General features: G+C 39.7%; 1 protein-coding gene across 1 annotated transcript in view; it reads right to left on the reverse strand.

The window, feature by feature from the left end:
* GOLGA1 (golgin A1) overlaps positions 1-16,832 on the reverse strand; it is a 37,239-nt gene extending 20,407 nt beyond the window's left edge. Inside the window, exons 1-10 of the mRNA XM_016210959.2 lie at positions 16,712-16,832; positions 16,166-16,216; positions 14,837-15,136; positions 10,183-10,273; positions 8,133-8,207; positions 7,112-7,209; positions 5,313-5,345; positions 3,135-3,263; positions 2,657-2,826; positions 2,067-2,178 (exon numbers count right to left, since the gene is read on the reverse strand). Coding sequence (XP_016066445.1) covers positions 2,067-2,178; positions 2,657-2,826; positions 3,135-3,263; positions 5,313-5,345; positions 7,112-7,209; positions 8,133-8,207; positions 10,183-10,273; positions 14,837-14,971 — 843 coding nt within the window. The 5' untranslated portion in view covers positions 14,972-15,136; positions 16,166-16,216; positions 16,712-16,832. The remainder of the gene's footprint in view (positions 1-2,066; positions 2,179-2,656; positions 2,827-3,134; positions 3,264-5,312; positions 5,346-7,111; positions 7,210-8,132; positions 8,208-10,182; positions 10,274-14,836; positions 15,137-16,165; positions 16,217-16,711) is intronic.
* Between the last annotated feature and the right edge of the window lie 5,270 nt (positions 16,833-22,102).

Consider the following 22,102-nt stretch of genomic DNA (forward strand, 5'->3'; position numbering starts at 1 on the left):
AAAAAAGAATCAGTTTCCAATTTCCACTTGGACTTCTACCACCACATCCCAGATGGAGTCCCCTTCTCCACTTGGGTTGCTTTAATTCAGGCCCTCAGCACCTAATGTGCTACAGCTGACATCACACTTAACCTTTATTTATTTATTTTTTTAAAAATATCTTTATTGATTTCAGAGAGAGGAAAGGAGAGGAAGAGAGACATCAATGATGAGAGAGTCATTGATCGAGTCCACAACCCGGGCATGTGCCCTGGCCGGGAGTCGAACCCCGATCGCCTGGATCCTAGGTCGACGCTCAACCACTGAGCCACGCCCGGCCGGCCGGGCCACACTTAACCTTTAAAAGATGGCATTTAAATTCCGTCAGCATTTAAATTCGGCCAGCGGGACCCACTCCTTGCCGGGAACTAAAGTTCCCTTTTGTTGGATAAAGGTTAATGATATAATGAGAAAACTCTAAGCTTTCCCACTAAGATCAGCTTCAGGGCAAGGATGTCCCCTCTCATCACTCCTTTTCAACACTGTACTGGAAGTCCTTGCTAATGCAATAAGGCAAGGAAAGGAAATAAAAGGTATACAGTTCAGGAAAGAAAACATAAAAACTGTCTGTGTTTGCAAATGACATGACTGTCTATGTAGAAAATCCAAATGAACTGATAAAAAAACTCCTGGAATTAATCAAGGTTGCAGGATACAAGGTGATCTGTGACTCCAAGGTTATATTGAATCTGATGCCCTCTTACAGGTCTCACAGCATCCTGTTATACATCCTTCACAGCATGTACAACAGTCTGCAATTATATATTTATGTGATTATTGATTAATGTCTAACTTCCCTGCTAGACTATAAGCGGTATCCACTTTGCTCACCACAGTATTTCTAACACTCAGCACAGCACAGAGCCTGGCACATAGTAAAGATCCAATCCAATTATATATTTAGAATGAATGAGGGGACTTAGTGTAACAGAGTCTGGACAATTAGCTTTTCCCATTATAAAACGAATGGATAGTCCTAACTGATACCAAAGGGACTCTCGAGTCCCCAAGCTTTGTGCCTGTTATTCCCTCAACCCCACTCCCCAAGTGTATTCTGTACCCTTCTGCCTTCTCTGCCTCCTGCTGTCCTACCCATCCTTGAAATTCCAGTTCCTCCAGGAAGAGATCCTTGATTCCTGTGCTGGAAATGCACTCTCCCTATAGCATACCTTTTGAATTTGACAAATATATTTCACTTATTTAGGAGTTGAATTGTAAACTTTTTTTTCCTATGATCACAGGAGGTTTGAGTTCCATAATACAAATCTTACTGTAATGATGCTACAGTCTCCCTTGCATGTGAGATTACCAGTTTTTAAGGGATGAGGGTAGGACTCATGGTACCTCCTCTATGGGGTATTTTGTCATAAGAGGGGAAGGGCAGGATTATCAATGCCTGAAGGATGCTGCTGGCATTCAGAACCCAGGGGTCAGGAAAGTTAAATGTCCTGCAAGCAAGGGACAATCACACAATACAAACTGTTCTGCTCCAACTCTACAATAATAATATTATTATTGTTCATTTGTATATTTTCAGAATTTAGCACACACCTAGAGTAGGAGGGCAATAAATATATGTTGGGCAAATGAAAAAACAAACTGTAATGGTATCATTTATGTGCTTTTAAACAAATAAGATTAGAGCCCAGAATGTCAAGCATACAACTTGGGCCACATCAATCAAGACTATTACATTGTCTTATGCTCAAGGTCCGTCATATAGAATTTTAAGACATACTTGAGTAGATAAAATGGTGTGCTTTGAGAATTTCTGTCAAGGCAATACTGAACTCTTCTGTTAAGCAACCCTGTCCAGCTATGTGGCCACTTCCCCTGAATGAGGCCTGGCCAGACCAGGAACCAGGGTAATGTGGATTGTATGAGAAACACGTTTCAGCAGCCATCCTGAGGAGGACACTTCTAACAGAATCAGTTTTTACCCCACTCATGAATCCTAGGAACCCTGGCCCCCTCCTAGCACTCTACTTACCCTTTTGTTTCTTATTTTTTGTTTCTGTTCTACTTACCTTTTGCAAATCAATGGAAAGCTGCTGAATGAATGCTTGGAGCTCTTGTTCCTTTTGCTCCAGGGCTGTAATCATATTTTCTGCACTTGTTGTTGAAGCTGTCACAAGATCTCTTCATTGAAAGAAAGCAGACAATGAACAAATTTGGATATCTCATCTAAGACACACTCTTCCATAGGAAAAATACAGCTGCTTCTTTAAAAGTCAGGGCTGAGAACATTCATCACGTGAAGATTATCAATGGAGAAGACTCCTTAGCTCTTTCTCTGAAGCAGAAGCCCAAAGAGAAAAATTCCACCCAGGTTTAGGCAAGATATCCTGATCTGCCCGTGGTTTCTCAATAGCTTAGAAACTAAAACATACTAAATTGCTTAGCAGAGTTGGAGGGGTTCCAAGTTTAGGCAGGGAAAGGGGAATGAGGGTTTGGGGGTGGGGGTCCTAAGCCCTAGGCAGATTAAGGACAAGCTCAGAAGCTTTTGCCAGAACTGAGGTCAGAAAGCGTTGCAATGAGTAACGCGGAATGATGGGTGGGCTACGGCCAGAGCTACACTAACAACACTTCCCATGGGCCCCACAGACCAAGCAAGAACCTCTGTTCTTCCAGCGTTGAGCAGTGTCTCTGCAATTCTTCTAGCTTCTGCCTCAAGTCTGATGACACCTGATTGGAGGTCATCAGCTCTTCCTGCGTGCGACTAAGTTCTCTGGTTTGTGCCTCCAACTCTTGCTCTATTTTCCCCAGGCTTTCTTCTTTTTTTAAAAGCTGACACAAAGATAAAGTTTCACTGAGTCACTACTGAGAAATATAACTTTAAAAAAAATCTGAACCAATATGCCAAACTTTTATAACATTTTGGTGAGCTTCTAAGTGGCCTTATATGCCCAGTAGTAAAAAAGAAAGAAAAGAAAATCAAACAGAACATTTCCACTTTAATAAATTGAAAAAAATATAAATATGATTAATATCAAAGACTACTGGGGTATTTCTCAGCACTTAGAGGGTGATGACTAGTAAAATCAGAATAATGAATAATCTATTCCGCATTTAGCTACTAAAACAAAAATGCGCACCATGTGTTTTACTTTACTTAGTTCCTGCTGCTGGAACCCCTCTAATTCATCTATTTCATCTCTCCTTTGGAAAAGATTCAGACTCTGGTTCTTCATTTCCTGTAACTGAGCTGTGAGAAACCTTTTCTCCTGTTTGGAAGAAGAAGACATCAACTCAGGCAACTAAGACATTAAAATCATATTATGTAAGCAGAATTCTCAATAAAGGGAAATTTAAGAAACCTCTTTGTCATTAGACAGTAACACACCGATAATAGGAAGCTTTACAGTAATACGATCGATGTGGCATTAATTCTTTAAGTTAAAAACAGATGTTTTAAATGACAGCTGTGAATAAGAGCAATAAGAACAACAATTACTTAACACTTTAAAGTCTCAAGTTTGATGAGCAATCCCAGATACCCTTTTTACACGTTTATTCTCAGTGACAGACTCAGCTGGCTGAATGACAATAACTGTAGTAAGAGACTGAATGCCCTTAAAAAATTAGATGCATTTAAGTAGAACTGATTTCAATTAGCAAGTCAACAAAAATTAGACATGACTGGTGTCAGGAGGTTACAATTTATTAAATGATAGCTTCCCAAGATGGATTCTCTTAAGGACAAAACCTGCTGTTGCAGTTTTCAATTCTTGATCGAAAAGAAATTAAAAGTCTAAAAATAACATTTCCAAAAATCACAGTGGCTTCAAAGACCTACATAGGTATCACTTTAGTCTTTCCTGGTCTAAAATATTTCCCAACCCATCCTTTGAGTGGGGAGAGGGGAAAAGAGAAAATCTCCTTAGTGAACTGAAGTAGGTTTTATTTAGTTCAGTCCTATATGGATCCCCCTTTACCACAATTTTAAAAGATAAAAAAGTGAGAATTCCAATGAGAATTTCAATTGTTACAATCTTAAGAGTTTCTTACGATAAGAAAACTTTGACCTAACCCATGCCTCTATATTTAAGAAGACTATCACTAGCACCATGTTCAGAGGTGTGCTTTTTTTTTTAGGCACACATTTCTTTGAGAAATAGCTTGACTTTTCTGTAACTATTTTCTTATATAAATATGTTAAAAGCATTCTGATTTAATAATCATATTTCTACAAAATACACAAAGAAAATCACTGGTTTAACTTGGTGTTTTACCTCAAGGCTAAAGCAATAATAAAATTCATCTGTTTAATAAAATTAAAAGTAAATATATTTTGCAACTGAATATATCAATCTAAAAAATAATTTTTCTACCATGAAGAGTAACTTAGGAGTACAATGAAAACAAGGAATGAACAAAGTAGCAGCATACAATTAAGGCAAAGGGTGCTATTATTTCTAAATAAACTGTTTTTCTAATTGAAGACTTGAAATTCCATCTTCCTATTCATGTCTGGGAGCCAGGAATACATTTCCTTAGGCACCTATAGTGTTAGACAAGCTGTGGTGATAGAATAATCAATTTTCCTCATCTGCATCTAGCCAAGAGGTTCTCTTATCTGCTCAATGTTGAGCTTGGAGAAATGCCCTCCTTTCACTGTCTCCTCAAAAAGTATTCCTATTGCTACCAGAGTGTCAGTCAGGGACCCAGCAGGAAACAGATGGCAGACTCAAGTTAGGTATTTTGAGAAGAGTTTAATAAAAGGACTTTTCAAAGCTGTGGGCAGAGTAACAAAACCCAAGAAAATGTGCTAGTAACAGGTGGGCACGAAGGGGCAAAGGGATGAAGAGGTTACAAGAAACTCAGAGAGAGAAACTATGTCAAGAAGGTAAACCAAAGGTTCAACTAAGGTTGTGACCTTTGGCCATGGGATACAACTAACCTGAAGGGATCCCACATGGAGAAGGCTGGGGAATTAAATATTCTGACCCCACTCTTCTTCCACACTAGCTCTTTAGTGTTCCCCACTGGTGGAACCCAATCAGAAGCAAGAGGGCAATGGAGCCCTGCTGATGCAGGTCCTATCAGCCTCCAGGAACACAGGGAAAGGTAAGAGAGGGGTGGAGAGGATACTGGGAAGGGCATGCCCACCAAAAAGGTAAGACATGAGTTTTTCAAGTCAGTGTCTAATCATCTAGTACCCTACTTACAAGAGGTAGTGTAGTTATCAGTACACTGGGTACTGTAGGAACCATTTTCTAAGCCCCCAGAAGAGGCCAACATTTGGAATGAGACAAAAATAAAGATAAACTAACCTTTTCAAGCTGATCCACTTTTTGTGACCATTCCTAAAACAAAGAACAAAAAAAGAGAGTTTTCAGGGAAGGGTATCAATAACATCAAGATTTTCAGCCCAGCCAGGCATGGCTCAGCAGTTGAGCATCGACCTAGGATCCAGGAGACAGGGGTTTGATTCCCAGTCAGGGCACATGCCTGGGTTGCAGGCTAGGCAGCCGATCAATGACTCTCTCATCATTGATCTTTCTATCTCTCTCTCTCTTCCCCTCCTTTCCTCTCTCTGAAATCAATAAAGATACGTTTAAAAAAAAAAAAAAGATTTTCAGAAAACAGAACAACCTGATCACACACCCCCAAAGCAACCCAACAAAGAAACAAGACAGCAAATTAAAAAAAACACAACACACCACATGAAGTTAGTTGGCTTTATATTAAGAAAGTCAAGAGTCCTAAAAGAAGGAAATGAACTTTTTATAAAATTCTAGAACACAAATATAAGCCTGCAGATTCTTACTAAGTAGAGCACCCAAACAAAGCTCTCTGCTCTTCTGATGCAGCTTTTTAGCTAATTCCTACTGGTTTTCCATGATTACTATTATAATTTCTTGGGATGGGCAGATGGGACCATTTGAGTTGGTAACTTTGTAATTGATGTTTAGAAATTAATTTACTGAAGGGGAAGGTCTTCAGCAGCCCCTAATAATTATTTTCCTTCTCATCTTGATTTTATCAATATGCTTTATGCCTTTGTATAAGTTAATGGAAAAGGGATTACACCCCTGGTTCACAAATCATTAAACAGGGGAAAAATATCCACTGGTACAAAAGGCCATATCCCAAGTGCCTACAATCAAAATTACCAATTTTAGATTATTTCTTCATTTATATAAACTCATACCATCATAGTTAGCCACTAAGTACAGTATTGATGAATGATATTTTTTTCTGACTAGCAAATGTCCTAGATGACAAATACACACTTTAAAATAAATGAAACAACCATCCACCTACTGTAGGTAAATTATACATTTTTTAAAATGCAACATACTAAATTGACTCTATCTTTAAAAAAATCAAGATTATCATTATAATATCTTGATGCTCTTAAATTTAAAATGCCATTGCATAAAATATATTTCATAATAGCCTGTAATAGCATTATTTTCCTTATTGTCATTCATTTGGCATCTTTCAATGGATGATTCTAATGAGATTATAGGAGCTTCCTTCGTCTAGCTGGCTGGAGCTGAAGCACTGTGGGAACAGAGACTGTAAGAATGATTAGCTAGCACGGATGATGCTCACTTGATAGCATCTTCTCCACTATAAAAGGCAAGTGTTTGGGTCTAGGCTTTGCGACAGGTTTTTAGAGGACAGAGACCCTTTCCTTGTCTTGGGGCTGGCTACCAGGTTAAGGACACATGATTATTCTTCTCCGTTTTACAAAGCTACACAGTTGCAGAATGATACTCTCACATTCTGGACATACTTCATGATTAAAAAACTATAAAAGTTTCTTGATAGTATCCTACCCTGAGGCCAAGTGAAGTCTCAAAGAACATACAGGGTGGGACAAAGGTAGGCTTACAGCTGTTTGTATAGAAAATAATACAATAATTAATAAATAATAATACAAGAATAAACTGTGTTTCATGTCCTCACAACTGTAAACCTACTTTTGTCCTACCCTGTATTTAGCATTCCTTTTCTCCTAGGTTGTAAATATTTTCTACCAGGTTTATGTCATGATTTTTAAAAATCATGTCACTAAGTGAAATCTTTTCACCAGTCTTGGGCAATGCCAAATATAAAATACCTGGTCCTTTCTGGCTAATGCCAAAGCCAGTTCTTCTGCCATTTTGGCTCTGTTGGCTTGGAATGTCTCATTCTGCTCTTGAAATTTCCGCATGGAAGCTGTTAACAAAGAGGCTTTATTTGAGATATGGAAATCTTTCAGAAACAGCATGACAAATAACCATGTGATTACTTTACAACTGTCACCTAAAAAAAAGGCCAATGTCACACAAGTGAATTATAAGACTGGGAAAAACCTGATCCATCTCAACTTTCCCAGAATCTTTTGGCCTTAGTAAAAGACCACCATTTTTTGTTTGTTTCCTGTTGTTTTTGTAATAGCATATATATTTAGAAAGATGTCAAAAGATAACTTTTTAAATGGTACAACCATAGAACACTGAGTTAGGTAAGGTGTAAGAAAACACCAATGCTGTTGCTAAGTGATGGCTATCACCACTTTATAGAATTAAAAAGAAAAACAAAAGTCAAAACAAAGCAACACCAAAAAAATTTCACTTTGTTTTCCTTTAAAAATTGTTCAGTATATATTATATCAACTGAAAATAACTTTCTACTTCTGTTAGCATTTTCTTGGATTGAACTCAATGAACACCATAGGATTTAGGGTAGAATAAACAAAATGTATGTTCTATTGTTGGAGGAGTGATGACAGAAATCTCCCCTACTTTCTGAATACAGCAGGAATGTAGCTATGACTAGAGCCAGTCTCCTAATTTAGGTCCAAGGGCCAGGCACTAGATTTTGTCAATAAACTAGTCAACTGGATGGACACAGCTGATAATGACCTTCTCCTAAGAAGCATACCCATAAGGCAACATAAATATGAGTTGTATGTTACTAAATATCAAACAAATGTTATATCAACCGGATTAAGAAATACTGGATACTTCTCATAAAATAAAGATTTGAGCTGTGACAAAGTGAAAAACTTAACCATACACAATTGTTTCATTTCAAAAAACTAAACCCTAAAAAGTCTGAAAAGGAGAAAAAAAAAAAGCAGGGAAAAAAATACGTACAATCCTGGTGTTTTTCTAACGCAATTTCAAGCTTCTCTTTTATCTTCTGCAAGTTTCGGACCTGTTCAGCATAGTCTTGGGTGAGGAGGGTGACGCACATACCAGGAATGGACAAACATCAGGAAAGGAAGTTAATTAAACAAAAAAAATGAATGAAAATGATGATGATTTTCTCAGCCTGAAAACCATTCCTGGTAAGGAAAGCTGGGCAGACAGCCTCCCAGTAACAATGAACAACACAGGCAAACGGGCATAGTACAAACTATCCATGGTGTAAATGGTGAATACAAATAGGCAGGTTTGTTTAGCCTTGATAAAGACCAAGAATTGGGCCTGGTTTGGTCATGAGAAATGCTCTGCTATGAAAACCAGTATTATCTCACTATTCAATTTCAAATCTCAGTTTTCACTTCCCCTTCCAGTCTTAGCAGTATAGATCAAAGGGAACTCACTAAATAGCTTCAGTCCATAGAACTGAGTAACAGTGGTTAGGGCAATGGCAGATACCTTACCACAGTACTGCCTTTACAGTGAAAGTACTTAATGCTCTAAAAAAGTCAGCTTCCTTTCTATAGGGAACTGAGCTGCTTATGCCACTTTAAAGGTGAAAGTCAGAATTAACTACCTGGGTGGCCAAGGAAGATAATATGGTACACTGGAAAAGTAGACAGGCTTAAGTTCTTTCTGTCTGTCCTTAAGCAAATGATTAATCCTAAGTATGAGTTTCTTCATTTATCAAATGATATTAACTGTACCTACTTCAAAGGATTCATTAGATAATAAACCATTTTATAAGCCTTATGCCCCTGGCACACAGTGCTCAATACAAGGGAGCTGCTATTCTTGCTGTTATTATGCATACTAAGCCTGTAGGAAAATACCCAGGATATAAGTGGGCTCAGTAAATGTCAGTTCTCATCCTGTCCCTTCCTCTCTAACCTAAGTCAAGCTCAGACTATTCCCCCTTCTGTATTAGGAAGGGTACATATTATTTTATAGCTTTCCTTACAACATTAAACAAAGGTACAGTTATTTTACCTGTATTACTGAAACTATTTACACTAGGGGTAAGAGGAACAGTAACAGCTGAGCTTAAAGCAGACTGTAATTAAGAATATGGACTCTAGTATCAAGCAAATCTGGACTTGGATCCCAGCTCTACCACCTACTAGTTGGGTGACCTTAACCTCACTATGCCTAATAAGGCTCCAGTGAGGACAAAATGAGATAATGGACTAACTAGAAGCTGTGAGCTACGCTACGGGGCTTTGATAAGTGCACAGACACAGAGATTTCACATAAAATTTGGTGAATTTTGCAGTCCACTGCTTTCACTCCAATAAAATGGGAATAAGGCCAAGGGACAAAAAGAAACACAGAAGCCAAACTTCACAGGATGTAACTTTCAAAATGTGTCCACTGGCAGAAATCAAAATAATAACTCACAACTCTATCACAAACATGGCCTGCTCAGGCAAAGGATATAATGGGAGTTGTGTAAATTGTAAAATGAACACAAAAAAACACAGTGAGAGTTACTGCTTCTATAAAGGTGCTGAAGTTAGAAATACTATTGAAAAGTGGCCCAAGGACTAGAATAACACTTACAGAGGTGCTATGTAGCTGTGGCAAGTGGCAACATAGCGCCAACCCCTCTGGTGTTGAAGAATCCAACATCTGCTCACCATTCCCTGTACATGGTATCCCCTACCCCTCTCCACCCGAAAGCAAGCTATGCTAATGGCTAAAAAAGATGCTCAAATCTATTCTACATATACTTTTAATACCTTTTATATCCATGGCTAGAAACCTTGGGAGCAGAAAAACATAAGTTGTGTGTTTTATTTAAACTTTAAAACTCAGATTTGAATTTACACTATTTAATACACTAATGAAGGAACAAAGGGGGTACAAATTGCTCCTTTTTGACTAAGAAAATAAAAATACATCAAAATAACTACAAGGTTATGCTATATGGCTACTTTATAGGGAGAGAGGGTCAGGCAAGGCAAATTTCCTTTGTTTGCTTTTTATGAGTTCTTACACATACCAGAAAGTCTGGCTTCTAATTTCCGTATCTGTTCATTCCTTCTCAAAAGCTGAGATGAAAGATCTTCTCTGGAGCTGCTTCCATCGGAAGCCTGTTGAGATAGACACAAGAAGAGGTTGTATTCATACATGGGTTTTCGGAAGTGTGAGACCACAGTACTGAACCAGAAAGCGACGACTCTTATTTTAGGTTTGGTTACACTATGTGATCACTGAAAAGCTTCTTAATTTACCTGGGCTCTAGCTTGTCAACCTATAAAGCAGAAGCAACACAATATCCATCTATATTATGCAGGGGATCTAAGATGCTAAACAGATAAATTATGTGTGTGTGTACACATGCTACTGGAATAAATGGTGGTGAAAACCATTATGATCTTATCATACCAAGTACATGATACAAAATATATGTTTTCAGTGATAAAAGAGGAAATCACTGTATTTTTCCAAAGGTAAAGTCCTGGGATAAAGACGGGAAGGTTCTATGAGGATAAAGAGGGGAAGCTTGGTCTATGAGGAAGAAACTATTACTGACATTGATAAAGTTTCAGTATTTTTATCTATAAAACAAAGATGTCAGTCTAAAGCTCTAAAATTCATCAAAAACCTTAGCAGGTAATACATATTTAGTAAGTCAATATATTAATGAGACATCAATTTCCCCCAACAATCTACATTATCTTAAAACACGCTTTTATTATTTTGGGAACTGCTTACTATTGCTAATAAATAATTTGCTTTATCTTTTTACCTTTGATTATAAAATTCTTTTTTTTTTTTTTTTTTAATATATCTTTATTGATTTCAGAGAGAGGAAAGGAGAGGGAGAGAGAGAGATAGAAACATCAATGATGAGAGGGTCATTGATCGAGCCCACAACCTGGCATGTGCCCTGACCAGGAATCGAACCCCGATCACCTGGATCCCAGATAGATACTCAACCGCTGAGCCACACCCGGCCGGGCTGATTATAAAATTCTTAAAAATACAGAAGAGTAGGGAAAATGGTTTAATGAACATTTCCTACCTACTTAACAATTGCTGATGTTTTCCCATATTTGCTTCATCAACTTTTATCTTACTAAAGTACTTTAAATAACAGCATCATGGCATTTTGTCCTTTGATAAACATTTCTAAAATATAAGGACATTTTCCTTTATAACCATAATACCATCACACCTAACAATATTAAAAATAATAGTATCTAATATCTAGTCATGTTTCTCTATTTTATTTCCCAATATCTTTTAAGGTGGTTGAACAATTCACTTTAAATAATTTACCCATCTAGCCACTTGCCCATCCAACATGTACAAAGTGTACAGTGTATAGTTAAGAGGGAGTCTCTGCAGGCAGAAGGTCCAGGCTAAATTCCTACCACCACCACTTAAAAAGTATGGATCTTGGGCCAATTATTAACTTCACTGACTGCATATGTAAACCATGATAACAAACATGATGTACACTTCACAGAACTGTGATGAATAGTAAATAAAACAATACTTGTCAAGTCCCTAAAACAGAGCCAGGCAAATAGTTAGTTTTAATACATATCATCTTTATTAGTAGAAGTTATGATTATTACTGTTAGTGAGACATCCTATTCTCAGCATTGTGCTAAGCACTGGGAATAGTGGTAAAACAAAGAGTCCTCACCTAAAACAACAGCAGCTGCAGTAACTACTAATTAGGAAATGCTTGTTAAGAGCCAGGCTCTATATTACAAGTGTCTTATATATACTGTGCGGAAAAGAGTGCACATCACAGGCCTGAGACTGCCATTCTTAGCAAGGCCTACTTGGAATGATAGCCCTTGGCTAACCTATGGGAACCTAGATTTTTGCAAGGGTTCCCACTATTCCTGATAAGAATGTCTCATTGTACCCAAAATTGATTGTTCAAAAAAATATGGTTTATGCTAACACCTGTTCTCCTCTGGGAGTCTGAAATTTTGGTAAATGCTAGGCAGAGGGTGCCCCCGTGACTAGCCTCCCAATAAAATCCCTGGGCACTGAGACTCTAGTGAATTTCTCTGGTAGACAACATTTTACCCTGTGTTGTCACAAATCACTGCTGGGGGAATTAAGCTGTCCCATGTAACTCCACTGGGAGAGGACTCCTGGAAGTTTATGCCTGGTTTCCTCCATGCTTTACCCCATGCACCTTTCCCGTTTGCTGATTATGCTTTGTGTCCTTTCCCTGTAATAAATGACAGCAATGAGTAAATTATGTGCTGAGTCCTCCAGTGAATAGCTGAACCTATGGGCAAACCTTGGGGACCTGACACCTACATTAATAAAGACAGGTACAGTTCCTAGCCCCATGTTACAGATGTGGGAATTAAGGCATGGAAAAGTGAAGGAACTTGCGTGAGTCACACAATAATGACGGAAACAGGGAGTCAAATCCTAGTCTGCTCCATAACCTGACCCAAGTTCCCAACTGCTACACTTCACTGCCTCTCATAAAGCTCCCAGTTTCGTGGGAGAGACAAACAAGCAAATCATCAACATCAGTCTTATAGAGGTAAGTGGGAAACCAGGGACCAAATTCAGCCAGGAAGGATAAAGGACAGGGTGAGAGGGGCAGGTCAGGGCAAGGGGGCTTCCTGGAAGTAGCATGTGAGCCCAGTCTTAAAGGGTGCACAAAAGTGGGAGGAACACAGAGTGAAAGGACACAGGAAATGCTTCAGACAGAGAAAACAGCATGTGCAAACATGTGTAGGTATGAGAGAATGTCAATTCGAAAAAGTTTAATATGGCTGGAGTACAGGCTGTAGGAAAGTAGAGATGAGGCTGGATAGACCATGACTGTTTACCATTATAATAATGAGTCTGTACTTCCTCCTGAAGATGATGGTGAAACCACTGAGAATTTTTAAGCACTGGAAAGACAAGAACAGGTCTGCTTTGGGGAGTCATTGAGGGCAGGGAGCCCAGATAGGTTATTACATTTGTCTGAGAAACAAAGAAAGCTGAAATAAAATGGAGGTAAATGTACTACTGGCAAATGGAGCAGAGAGGGCAAGTTTGAGACATTTAGGAGATGGAAGCCAAATACTTGCTAACTGATTGGACACCAAGAAGCGAAGGAGGATGAGTCTAAAAAACCTCCAAGGTTTCTTGTTGGTGACTTGGGGGATGAGGGTGCACATATGGAAATGGAAATGGAGTTACTGAATTCAGTTTTGTTCATTTTAGAATTTGAGATACCAGAGGAAAAAATCTGGTTGGAGAAATATATGCAGCAGCATATAAGTGTCTGAAGATAGGGAGGGATCAGAATGTATATATAGCAAGTTCAAATCAATTACTTTAGAAGTCTCAAAGCAAAGTATCCCCTGAATTCAGGCAATCTGTATGTCTGAAATACATTCAAGATGAGAGCCTTCATTTGGCATGTCAACATGCAGGTATTTCTGCCTGCATGAAAGGCAAAGCAGATATTTCTGTTACAGATCAGCATTAAAACTATATCCTTCAGCCTGATGATCAGATGTGCATTTCTATTTCCTGTTAAATATAGGAGCCAATGATAACTCAGATCAGCAGTCTTATTGTTTCACCCCAATAACCTAATAGCTTCTGCCATGTAATCTGACCCTGACAGGTAGCATAAGAAAGGAGCAGGAAGACTCATCTGACCATGGAAACAACTCAAGTGTCTATCACCAGGAGTAGACAGAGATAAAATGTCTTCAAATGCTGGAATCTTATACAGCAGTAAAAATAAGTGAACCACAGCTTCATGTAACACAGATGCATTTTAGAAACATGTTTGGGGGGGAGGGGGGGAGTCCAAGAAGGCTACAGCATACTATTTTTATAAAGTGCAAAAATAAGCAATGTTAAACAAATTGTTTATGAATATATTCATATCTGGTGGGATACTTTAAAAAGCAAGGGAATGGTAACACAACCTTTAGGATAGTGGTTATCTGGAGGGGAGGGGAGGGGAAAGGGAATTGGTAAGGAGCATACGAGTGGCTTCAACAGTATTAATAATGTTTGAGTTCTTTGGACAAGTGACAGATTAACAAGCATTCATTTTAATTTTATGCTTTATACTTTATATTTACATTATATACATTCTTTTACACATATCAAGTATTATAAATCATTTGGAAAAGCTATCTGTCTTTAAGAGGATCCTGTCATATGCTAAAGCCATACTTTTAATCCTAAGGCTTGACGTTTACCTAACACAGCAGCATCCTCATTTTTTGAAATCTTTCCAACCACAAAGGTACTTTACAAATAAGGGACACACTGCAGTCATCAGTGACATCTTTTCATCAACTGTCCCAATAAAAGAGTGTACTTTGGCTCACTCCACATGACAACTCACAGACCTTGTTAAGCAACAATGGCTTAAAGGATATACAGCTGCAGAGACAACAGACTGAAGTATTGAGAAATGAAATGTAAAAGATATACAGATGGAAAGAGTACAAGAGGACAATGTATTGAATATGGAAAGGAACTCACAGAAAAATAGAAAAAAGAAACAGAAAAGCACCTCCGAATAAGAAGAATCATAATTACGAATAATCTTTCAATTTTAAAAGAAAATACTTATTGGAAGGATCTCTGAAATATTATTTTAAATATATACTGAGATAGTACCAAATATTAAAAACGATGAAGATACTTACAAAGTCATCTCCTGAGTCAGCTCCCATAGAGGCAACAGATTCCTTGCTCCCTGACCGTGGGATCCTAGTAGCACCTCCTGGCCTCTGGGAAACAGCAGTCTCTTCTGCAATTTTCTTCTTTAGTTTTGCAAACATTTTGCCGTCTAGCTATCCTGCCCTGATGACCAGCTCTTAAACCACCACAGTAGTCTTTAGGCCAGCAACCAGAAATTCCAAGACAGGTGCCTAAAAAGTTCCAGACATCCAAGCTAGCCGCATTGCCCCTTAAATGTAGGCCAAGGATCTATGGCAACACAGTATCTATGAATCGGAGGAAAGAGAACTCTACGTTAAACACTGGAGAGATTTCACATCTGAGTTGCTGTGTTAAGCTTCAGATTTCAAAATGGCTTCATAATTTTCCATGTATACTTAATAGAACACAACTACTAAACATTTAAAAAGCACTCAGGTGTTTCATATGCATATGCAGATAAGGAAATCCAGTCTCGAGTTGGTGAAGTAATCTGTCAAAGATTGTGTGGCTAAGTGGCAGGGCTGGTATTTGAACTCAGGATTCTGACTCATGAGTCCCTACTCTTCCCCGCCCCTCCACCCCCGTTGCCTCTTGTATACACCTCAACTTGGGATCAAACTCACAACCCGGGCATGTGCCCTGATGGGGAACTGAACCCATGACATTTTGGTATGCTCAATGAGGCTCCAACCAACTGAGCCACAGCAGCCAGGGTCCTACCCTTTTTTTATTACACCATGTTGGCTACGGCATGTAACACATTAAGTGAAAATTTCCAGGGCAAACATTAACATCACATAATGATTTTGAATCCTTCTCCCAATGATACTAACTACAGTTTAGTGTGTGTTTTTAAGATGAAGACAAAAACATGTAACTCAATGTGAGGAAAAGGTAATGTTCGTATGTTCCAGGTTGGTTTGCAATCACCAATTCACCAGAAAAAGCTGACAGCCTGGAAAAGACCAGGCAAGACACACAACTATATTACATAGGTCTCAGATATCTTCAAAAACGTTTCCTGGAAATGCTATGTGGTTCTCTTTAAGAATGATTAAAATGACCTCAAATCAGTTTCTTTTTTTCAGAATGTTTTACGTAACATTCAACGAGGCTCAAAAGTCTTTCCCTCCCAATGGTGTATAAAACACGAATATTCTGGTTCCAACCTTAACTTTTCATGTTTTGTGGAGGGCATCCAAGCTCTGCTACCCAAGATCTACAAATGACTTCTTACCACTTCAGATCATCCATTTAAGTCTGTACAATTCTTCAAAAATTTTACCTTCAATGTCTGTAAACCACCTACTCACCTTGCTTAATCTATTAGATTTAAAACAGCTTGGAGGTCAAAGCATTCTGTCCTGCATGAAGACAAAGATAAAATGCATTGGATATTTCAAGTGTAAGGCCAAAATATGGGGGGGGGGGAGCGGGTGGAAGAGTAGGGAGGGGGTGAGGGAGAGAGAGAAAAACCTGTCACTGCAACAGTCCTCAATGAGCTAGAGCTACCCTCCCTCACCCTGGTCTTCTTTGCATTTGCCTAAGAGTTTCACTCCCAGGCACAAAGAACAAAACCTCTTTGCAGTAGGTGCCTAAATTCACTTCGCCCTGGGAACCCTGAGCAAAGCAACTTGAATGTGATTACAGTTCCCAGGGCCGGTGTTTCTTTCTCAGTTGATTCTGAGTCACACACTGTTTACCTGGCCAGACCCAGGAGCCTTAGACTCGCACCAAGAAAGTCGCCGAGAAAAAGGATGGCAAAGTTGGGTGAAAGACAGCTGCCTAACGCCCAGGGACACAGGCAGGTACCTGCCGCGACAGTTTGGATCCGTCACTCGGGCGCCTTCCAGACCCGCCTGTGCGTGGACTGTCAAAGAAGAGAGGGACCCCACATCTCTCCCATTTGACAGCAGGGAAACTGAGACCAGAGGCGTGACTTGTCAGAGGTCGCGCAGGGGGGAATCCCGGAACCCCAGGCTCCACGCTCCCAGGACCCGCAGCCCGCTCGGCCCCCACCCTCGCCCCTTCAGCACCCCGGTACCGCCCCTCGCCTTGGGTCTCGGGGCAACCCCGTCCGGGCCGCTTTGGGGGCAGACCGAGTCTACTGGGAGAATAAGGGGCCTGCTCGCGTCTCCGGCCCCCACCCGCGCACCTGCCGCTCTCTGGGCAGCCGGCGGAGCCCCGCCTCCGGGGCCTCTCGTGAACGCCGGGCCGCGTCACCAGCCCGAACGGCCGGCCGGCGAGCGGAGCAGCGACCCGGAACCGCACTCGCCCCGGCGCGCCGGAAGTGGCTCCGCGCGGGGGACCCGCCCCCGCGCGCATGCGCCTGAGAGGGGCCTTCGCGGACCGCGGCGCGAGCCGGGGCGGCGGTTGGGCCGGAGCCGCTGGAGGGCCGGGCTCGGGCCGGGCGCTCCCATGGGCCGGTCTGCCACGTCAGCGAGCGGCCGGGCCGGAGGTGCGGGAAGGGGAAAGTGGGAGGAGCCTCGTGGCAAAAGGGAAAGGACCCAAATGGTGCGGTGAGGCCAGCGCGTGCCTTGAGGGAGGGAAACCGCAGGCGGGGCTGCGCTGGGCCCACCCGGAGCCTCCCCCCGCCTCCCAGCCCCACGCGCCCCACGCAGCCGCCCCGTCCCCGAGGAGTCGGCGATCGCTCCAAGTCCGCCTCCCTCCTCCTCCAGAAGCCTGGCCCTGGTTTCGGTGACTCGTTATAGGCTTTATATCGCGACCCAGGGCACGTGTGGTGTGCGATTGAAAGAAAAGTTTCCAGACCCGTAGCCCTATTATACAGTGCGCTCTGATGGCTGCATTTCGTTAACTGCAGTATACTGCCCACTAATGGGCCCCCACCTTCTGACAGATGAAGTCAGTCCGGAGAGGTAAAGTTACAGCGCAAATTAGCAGCCTAGGCCGGGTCTCCGGACTCCCGACTCCTCGGTGCCAACCGAGCCAGACGCACGCTGCAGCTGCTCCTGGTCTCGCCCGGGCCCGGACCCGGACCCGGACCCGGACCCAGCCCCAGGGTCCACAGTTCCCATTAGATTTTACTGAACAATCCCTCCCCGCGAGGGTCCCAGTTCTGACCACCAGGAGCAGGGGAGGGGTAAAAACAAGACTAGGGCTCGGGACAAATACACAAACTAGGAGAATAGGCACTGAATCCAAAACCCCAAGAGTTTAATATGTATGAGGTATTATCCGAAAGAGGCAAACAAACCCTAAGACTTTAGCACTTAGGTTGTCAACAATTCTTAAGAAAACCAAATAATGTTTATTTTTATATTGATACACTTAATATATACGTGAATTCAAGATACAAAATTCATTTACAAGAGTTCACACCCGATGAATGTTAAGTCACATTCCTAGAGAACATTTATCAATGCAAAAATGCTTTCAACACGCTGACAACAAAAATGAAATATTCTGTAATATTGTTATTCGATAAACATAAACATGACAATGTTTAACTTTCCATCCTCTAGTATTTAAGCGCCCTCAAGGCTGTAGGCACCATATAAAAGAAGAAAACATTGGAAAGACGGGGGCCTACAGAATCCACTCTGCAGAATCACAGTGTTTACTCTGAAACTCACTTAGTGAAGTAGCTGGTGAAAGGCTTGCTACTCTTCATGACAAATCACATACGCAAGAGTCAAAAGTGATGAAGTTGAGAAAATAGAACGTTTCAATAACCTCTCAATTCCTAAAATCTATGAAGTATCAACTGTATCAGACAAAGCAGGGAAAGGCTGCTGAAAAAGAACGTTTAACAGAAGAACATCCTTAAGAGTATGTATGGCTTAAGCAACTCTGAAACAGAACAGACAAGACTTGTACAAGACCACAATACCCCCCCTTAGTCATTGGTAGTAAATAGCCCCTTCAAATTTTATTCTACTGATAATACATACAAAACTAATGGATTCAAATGGTTTGCTGTCTCACAGAGCTGAGCTAACGGATTTTGTTCTAAAGTATTAACCCACAATACCCAAAATTTAATACAAATGAGCAACAAGACTAGGTCTCACGGATTACAGTGATTTGTGAATAGCTAGATAGGCAACCAAATAGCTTTATTATTTGCACGACAGATTAGCAGCACTTGTATAAGAACTGTTACATGATAATTATTGTGCTTCGGTCTCTTGAGGAGAGCTAATAAATATAACTCTATAGTCCCTATAATGTTACAATTCTATAACATTTCAGTTACAGACAAGCACAATTTTTAAAAAGCATTTCACACCACTAGAAAATCAAGTGATTATGGTCTCCAAATGTAATTTCTGCTATGATCGAAACAAGTGCATGTCTGCCTAATATCCATAATATAGACAATAGGTTCACCATTATTTTCAGGAAAAACAATCAAACATAACTTATTTTTAACTCCTATTTGATTATCTTAACCTTTAGTGATGATTTGAATAAAGAAAAAGGATTTTCAACCTTACAATGGAAACTGCTGAGAAAATAATGTAGCCTGAAATGACAATAATCTTCAGAGCAAAGTGAGAGATGATCTATAACTGCTTCATCAGATCCAACGACTAATGAAACCCCTATTTGTACTGGTGCTACACACTGAAGATACCTTTTTGGATAAATTCCTTCACTTGTAAGCTCTACTATGAAAGTGTTAGGACATCGTACCCGCCTTTCCTAATATCTAAGACCTTTCTACCTCAACTAGAAGAAACCTCCAAAATATAAGCCTGATGGCTGAACGGCTGGTTTATTAAAAACAAACAAAAAGCAGTCGGAGAACTAGCCATATGGTCTGAGACAAAAGGAATGTATCCAAATAACTATAAAAAGCCATGAAAACAAGTCCCAAAATATAGTATGGAACCATTAAAAGTTATTTTTAATAAAAGATAAAGAAACAAAAGTTGTGTTTTTTTAAAACATTCATTCTTCAAAAATTAGTAATAAAATTTTTTACTGCCCTAAAACACTTAAAGCCATTTTTCTTGCAGATTTTAATATATCACAACACATTTTTATAATTTAGAAAAAATCAGTAACATGCAAAAGAGGGTAGAAATAAGGTTTTTAAAAATATTAAGGTTATTTCTCTATGGTTTGGAAATATTTACTTTAGGATAAATCATATATGATCATTTCACATTTTACAATGGTCGATCATACTGATTTGATATTTGAGAAAACTTATGGGTCATACTGTAAAGTTTACTAATCTTAATTTTCAATCATGGGCAAATGGACATTTGCAGCAGCTTCAAAAGGGAAAATACTGGTAACATAACATAAAATTTTAAAATATTATTTACTGCAGACCTAGAGGAAGACTAGCAATAATTCCCTATCTCATTCTGAAAGTGACATAATCAGTCTACTAACTTTCATTCCATAAGCCTGCCAGAAAGTAACAATCTGAACCCTGAAATTACCAATGTCTCAATAAACAATACTACACCTAAAAAGATGATTGTCTTAGGATATACTGGAATTGTCCACCAAAGTAGGAAAATAGTCCCAATTTATAGTCTGTTCTGTGACCAAATTTAGGCTTTATGATAAAGTGAATGCAGGGCACAGAATTAATATACTTCAAGCTATTTAAAAACTCTGCCCTACTGTTCAAATGTTTTTAAACACAGAGAATTAGTTTGATAATTAATTTTTTAAATAACTTTAAAAAACACACAAAAGAAATTAACAAAAATATTTTAAAATTAAGAAATGGTGCTTCCATCAGTGATTAAGCAACAGTATTATGCGGAAATGAAATTCTTCTCAAAAGTCAGTATTACACCAAATAAGTAAAAAATACCGATTTTGGTTTAAGAGAACATTCCATATCCACAGATGAAAGTATTTCTATGGCACTGACAAATTAGTGATATTACTATTTCTCTTAACCCATTAGGGCATGCTCCCTACATCATCTTTTTGACACACTTCTCTTCAATAGGCGATTGATCCACTCACACATCAATTATTTTTCCTTAAACAGAAGGCATGCTTACGAAGTCTGTGTTCAAAAACTCGGTGAAGCTGGGACATCGTGTAATATTATGTTTTGAAATTCTAGAGTGAGGACGATGAATTGTCTTTTTGAAAAACTTTTTTTTTTTAAGTAATGTGGTCATAGTATCCAGGAAAGAATGGGAGGTCTAACAGAAATAGGTATAAGGCATCAACGTCTAAGGGTCCAGGAGGACGGGGGTGGGGGTGGGGGCGGGGGGGTTGGTTTTCTACACTCTTCTTATCTTACATAACTGAGAAGTACCTGGCTGTGCAGCTGCTGGAGTCAGAGGTCACATTCACAATGGCACCCTCATCTCCTGCACTTACGGCTGCTACTCCCCTCAAATCACTGTCCACACTGAGCTCGAGTCAGTCCCATGAATTTTAAACAGCATCACACCTGCTCTGCTACTCTCCAACCACAAGCAATGACTTGATGAACATCAAACGCTATGAACATTTCCACTGATTTTTCAGAAACGGTACATTACCACTTTAATATTTATGACTTTATTTTAAATTTAAGACTGCAATTGAGAAGTGTTATGAATAGCTGTTTTATTAAACATACAATGAAGAGGCAAATGTAATATTTTGGGTGTAGTAAAATTGACTCCTGACTCTAACTTCTCTAAGATAATTTAATGTGGGATCAGATAGATTTAATCTTCTGAAGAGTAGTGGGGTAAACGGTTGCTTTGCAGTTGTATTTTATCATGCAAAAATAACCTCTACTTAATTTCTGTGGTGACCGTATCCAAGTGTATATTAAAACCTTTTATACGTTTCCATGCAACTAAGCATGCCCAGAGAACACTGACACCTGTGATATTTCATAGGTCCACAAATTGGCACTGTACATAATCACTATCCTCTTATCTCCCCCACCTGTCATCTTTGGTAGAGGTTTGAAGGCCCAGCTTTTAGAGCACACCATGCACCTAATATTAGGAATCCTACCTCATGTGTGAATAGATCATCAATTTACAGAACAACACAAGTGGTCTCACAGAGACAAAGAAATAAAACTGGAGGCATTTTATTCACTGGGAGCATTTTCTCAGATGAACACTCATCTTTTATATGCAACCCCAGTAAGAAAAATCTATAGTCAGAAATGCCAAGACAGGACCAAACGGATCACAGCTGCTGTAAATATAGAGAGTAACACCTCCTGTTCACAAAAAATTCCACTCCACTTAAGTAAAGCCTTCCCCTAGCTAATGCCCTCTTTCTGCCTCACAGAGACATGA

The sequence above is a fragment of the Miniopterus natalensis genome, chromosome 12, assembly GCF_054644295.1.
Source record: "Miniopterus natalensis isolate mMinNat1 chromosome 12, mMinNat1.hap1, whole genome shotgun sequence".
Classification (NCBI taxonomy): Eukaryota; Metazoa; Chordata; class Mammalia; order Chiroptera; family Miniopteridae; genus Miniopterus; species Miniopterus natalensis.